This window comes from Gossypium arboreum, chromosome 11 (genome assembly GCF_025698485.1).
Source record: "Gossypium arboreum isolate Shixiya-1 chromosome 11, ASM2569848v2, whole genome shotgun sequence".
Lineage (NCBI taxonomy): Eukaryota > Viridiplantae > Streptophyta > Magnoliopsida > Malvales > Malvaceae > Gossypium > Gossypium arboreum.
The window spans coordinates 17402562-17406902 of record NC_069080.1 but is presented as its reverse complement, the minus strand read 5'-3'; the positions used below and the strand labels follow the sequence as shown (position 1 = coordinate 17406902).

The 4341-nt window shown below is 37.0% G+C and overlaps 1 protein-coding gene across 1 annotated transcript; it reads left to right on the top strand.

Annotated features, from left to right (window-relative positions):
- Window positions 1-221: 221 nt before the first annotated feature.
- Window positions 222-3903, top strand: LOC108473980 (UV-B-induced protein At3g17800, chloroplastic). The gene is made up of 2 exons (XM_017775818.2): window positions 222-1204; window positions 2759-3903. Exons 1-2 carry the CDS (start codon window positions 792-794, stop codon window positions 3555-3557), a joined length of 1212 nt encoding a protein of 403 aa, XP_017631307.1. The 5' UTR covers window positions 222-791; the 3' UTR covers window positions 3558-3903.
- Window positions 3904-4341: the final 438 nt, after the last annotated feature.

Below are 4341 nucleotides of genomic sequence, written 5' to 3'. Positions count from 1 at the left end.
GATTAAAAAAGGAAAATTTTAAAAACTAAATAAATCATTAGTTAATTTAATTTATGATAAAGAAAATCTGGTGATGGTCGCAGAGTTTAGGCAAAAAAAAGGAACATAGGTTAACCGTAGTTATAGAAAGCAAAGACGATAATGTTAAGGTAGAGGGCATGAAACATAATTAAAGAAAAAAGAAAACAATGGGTGCAGAAATAAATAATAATAAATGAAACTATGGGTGGTGTGCTGGTTTGATCTCCTTATCATGACTCTGTAGATTGTCTTATCCATTTTGTCCATCCCATTGATCTCTTCTTATCTGATAACCCATTTTCTTTCTTTCTTTCTTTCTCTACTCTTTTTTTTTTTTTTATCAATTTTGATGAAATTTATTTCCACCCGATAATTTTTGAAAATGGTATCTTCTAATAAAATAATTTTATACTGAAAAAGAATCATCAACTTTGTTCTCCATCTTCATCACTTTTGGGGACCCTAATTCAGTCATTGGCCATTGTTCTCCCAATCACCAAAATATCTATTTTATCAAGGACTGGTCAATTTGGTGCCAACCCTTTTCTCCAATGGCAGCTTCTACACACATATACATAACAATTTCTTCAATTTATTTATTCTTTTTTATTTAATTTTAGTCCTCAAAACCCTATCCAAATGGCATCTTTTTAGGTAAACATAATAATAGGGCTTAACCATGAAGCAAATAAACCCACCTCTCTCCCTTCTTATCATTTCATCTCTCCCATAATTTCAGCGTATTCTGTTTGGGTTCCCATTGACAGTTGATGGAACATTGTTTCTCTCTCCACAAGGCCCCTTCTCTCTCTTCTTTTTTACCATCGCTGGTAAAGATTTATCAGGGGCCCCGCGTTTTTACCCCTTCGAATTCACCTTCCGACTTTGCTTTGTCCCGCCGCCGATCACTCAGGACTGGCTTTACTTCCACTCCTTTCAATGGCCGGAAAGCACCCTCTGTCAAAGCCAGCGCCGGGGCTAGCCACTGTGATTTCAGCAGCTTGAACGCGCCGCTTGAGCCGAGGTCAGCTCCTGGGAAGTTCTTAAGCGGTGTCCTTCAGAACCAACGTCAGTTCTTCCACTTCGCTGCCGCCGATGAACTTAAGCGGCTCTCCAATGATCGTGACGCTGCCGTCTCTCGTATGTTTGTTAGCTTGGATTCTGACGAAGCATGTCTTCACAGGTTTGTATAACACTTCTGTTGCTCTAGTATACTGCAAGGAAAATTGAAGTGTATAACTTGCATATGTTCTTTGAAGAGGCCTTTTTTTTTTTTCTTTTTTGAAGAGGCCTTTTTCTTTTCTTTTCTTTTCTTTTTTTATGTTGGTAAGTTGCGAGTCGTGATGTTTTTGGTTTGATTAAGTTATTTTTTTTTGGTATTGTTTTCATTGTATTGAGAAAATTAAAGTGCTAACCAACCTAAGCTTAATTTCTATTAATGGTGACCAGCATGTTTGTTTTGATGGGAGAGGTTTTACTTTTATCATGTGATGAGTCTATTAAGTAGATCTTGTGTGGGAAAAGAAGTCTGTTAAGTAGATCTTTTGTATTGTGAATGAGAGATTATTAATAGGTTCTTTTGTTGTTTAACAATCTCACAAGAAACTAATGAAAATTGCATGGACTTGAAGGTCAGAATAATGGATTCTTCTATATGAGAACTTTGATATCAACTATCAAGGGTCAGATAGATATATCAGTCTCTCCTATGCCTAATAACCAGTCTAAGACTATGCTAGGCCTTCTTCTTACCATAATATTTGTAGGGTCTTAGTGATATTACCGATGGTATTTGCACTTTATTTCTTCGCTGGCATTGCAACTCATTTATTTGGGTGTTTGTGAAATCCATTTAAAATGCACCAATTCCTCAATTCTTTACTATTAAAGAGGCCATCTGTATATTCTTTCACACATGATATATTCAGATAGATCTTTTCCAATTTTACACCTAGCAATTGGGCATTCTTCACTCTGTTGTTAGTCCCGATGCTGATATGATATTAACTATCGAGGCCTAGTTTTTTAGTTTCTTTACCTTGATTCATTGGTTGTGTCTAATTCTAAGCTACAAAAGCTTGGGAGATGATATGATATTATTTATAAACAGACTAGAGCCACTCATTTCTTAGTGTTTCATGTAGGCAACTACCAATGTGTTGTGACAAGTTTTGAGTTGCCATCAGTTTATTGCTGTTAAAATTTGCCTTGTAATTGAATGGAAGTACATAAAAGCGTATTACTATTGCATACTTTTTTGGATACTTCCCCTGTTTATATTTCTGGTTTCATATTTCTTGCAATATATATATATATGTAATTTTATTTCCTTTTTCTTTAAAGTTACTGTGATCGTAAGTTAACTTGTTTGCACTTGTTAGTTTGTGCAACTCTTGTGTTGGCTTGGATTAGAAAAAGAAGTTTATTGTATTTTATGTTTTATAGTGATATCAATTAGACATTGTGGCACAAAGGCATTTGTCTTCTGCTGAAACGGAGCTCTCCAAAATCCCTGGCTTGACACGTTTTACGGTGCTCCCAGGTGATGGTTGTAATAATATTAACCACCAATGAAGTAGGTGTTACTTTAGCTACCATTATTATCACTCTATTAAATGAGCTGCCATTGGAATACTTCAAAATTTGTATGTTGGATCCTTCGACTCTGTTGATGATTGATATAACAATCCTTTTTGTTTTCACTTTTCTGACATATTACATTTTACTAAAATTCCAGAAGGATTGCTCAACTGAAAGAGCAGGAGTGCCAAGCTGCTGTGGAAGATGTGATGTATATGTTAATCTTCTACAAGTTCTCTGATCTCAGAGTACCATTGGTTCCTAAGCTCTCCAGGTGCATGTACAATTGCAGACTTGAGATATGGCCTTCGAAAGATTGGGAACTAGAGTCCATCCATAGCATTGAGGTGTTGGAGGTGGTCAGGGATCATATCAGTGCTGTCATCGGCTTGAGAGCAGACTCCAGTGTCACCGACAACTGGGCTACTACTGAGATCCAACAGCTCCATCTAGGCCGACTTTATGCAGCCTCCATCTTGTATGGCTATTTTCTCAAGTCTGCCTCCTCTAGACACCAACTGGAACGATGCCTAACTTTGGTTCATCAAAAACGTCTTAATCATAGGAACTCCCTTCAGTTTCTGGATCTTTTACCTTGTGGAATTAAGAGCCTGGTACTCGGCCGTTTTAGTAACGTGCAATCTGTCCCATTAGGTCAAGGACCAGGTAGACAGGAAAAGGATCTTGAAGAATTAAGATGCTATGTGATGGGATTTGACCCGGAGACATTGCAGAGATGTGCCAAACCAAGATCCAAAGAGGCAGCACATTTGATCGAGAGGCACAGCTGTGCACTCTTTGGAGATGAGCAGACAGGGATTCCGGAGACCGATGAGGTGATCAGGACATCTTTTTCAAGTCTGAAGAGGTTAGTTTTGGAAGCTGTCGCCTTTGGTTCTTTCCTTTGGGACATTGAAGAATATGTTGACACGGTCTATAAGCTGAAGGACAACTGATTTGGGGAAGAAGTCACAGCAGTTGAGTATAATGCTTTTGTATAGAGGAGTTGATGTTTTTGGCATTTTCTACTTCATTGCTCTGGTTTGATAGCACTGGGCAATACGCATTGTATAGTTATAAGTTGATACGATGAAATAATGTACAGTAGAAGACTTTGTTCATCAATGGGATCAATTCCCTTGACTGGTATATTGTTGATAGTCCTAGTACAGTATATGGCCAAGTGTTAAATTCATGGTTTGAAATGCGAGGGCCTTATTTATGTGGTCAAATTGTACAAATAGTTCTTGTACTTTTTGTTTTGTGCGGTATAGCCCCTTCACGATTTTTTTTAATTATAAATGTAATGAATGTTACAAACACTTTTTGGGTTATAAGATTAGGTAATGTCACCATTGAAGCTCAAATAGAAACCTTTCCTTCTCCTCTGGTGGAACCAGCAAAAGCTTAAGAAGCAGAAAACGGAGAGAGGATGGAGGAAAATGCCAAATAGAGGAAAACATGAAGGAGAAAAGTCCTTGGTACATTTCGAAGGGCTATTTTTCAGTCCAAAAATGGATGAAGGGTTTATTTGGAACCCTCGTTTTGGCATGTTTTGCATGGTACTAAAGTAGTGCATGATGTTTGGATAATTATGGTAACACAATTTCACCGCAGCATATTCAATTGACTTTAAAGATTGAGTCAAATATTGAAGTTGCGTTTTGTAGCTTAAATTCTTGTTTGTCTTTTTTTTTTTTCTTTTAAGATTTTGGAATTTTATGGTTTTAGATTTTTGTA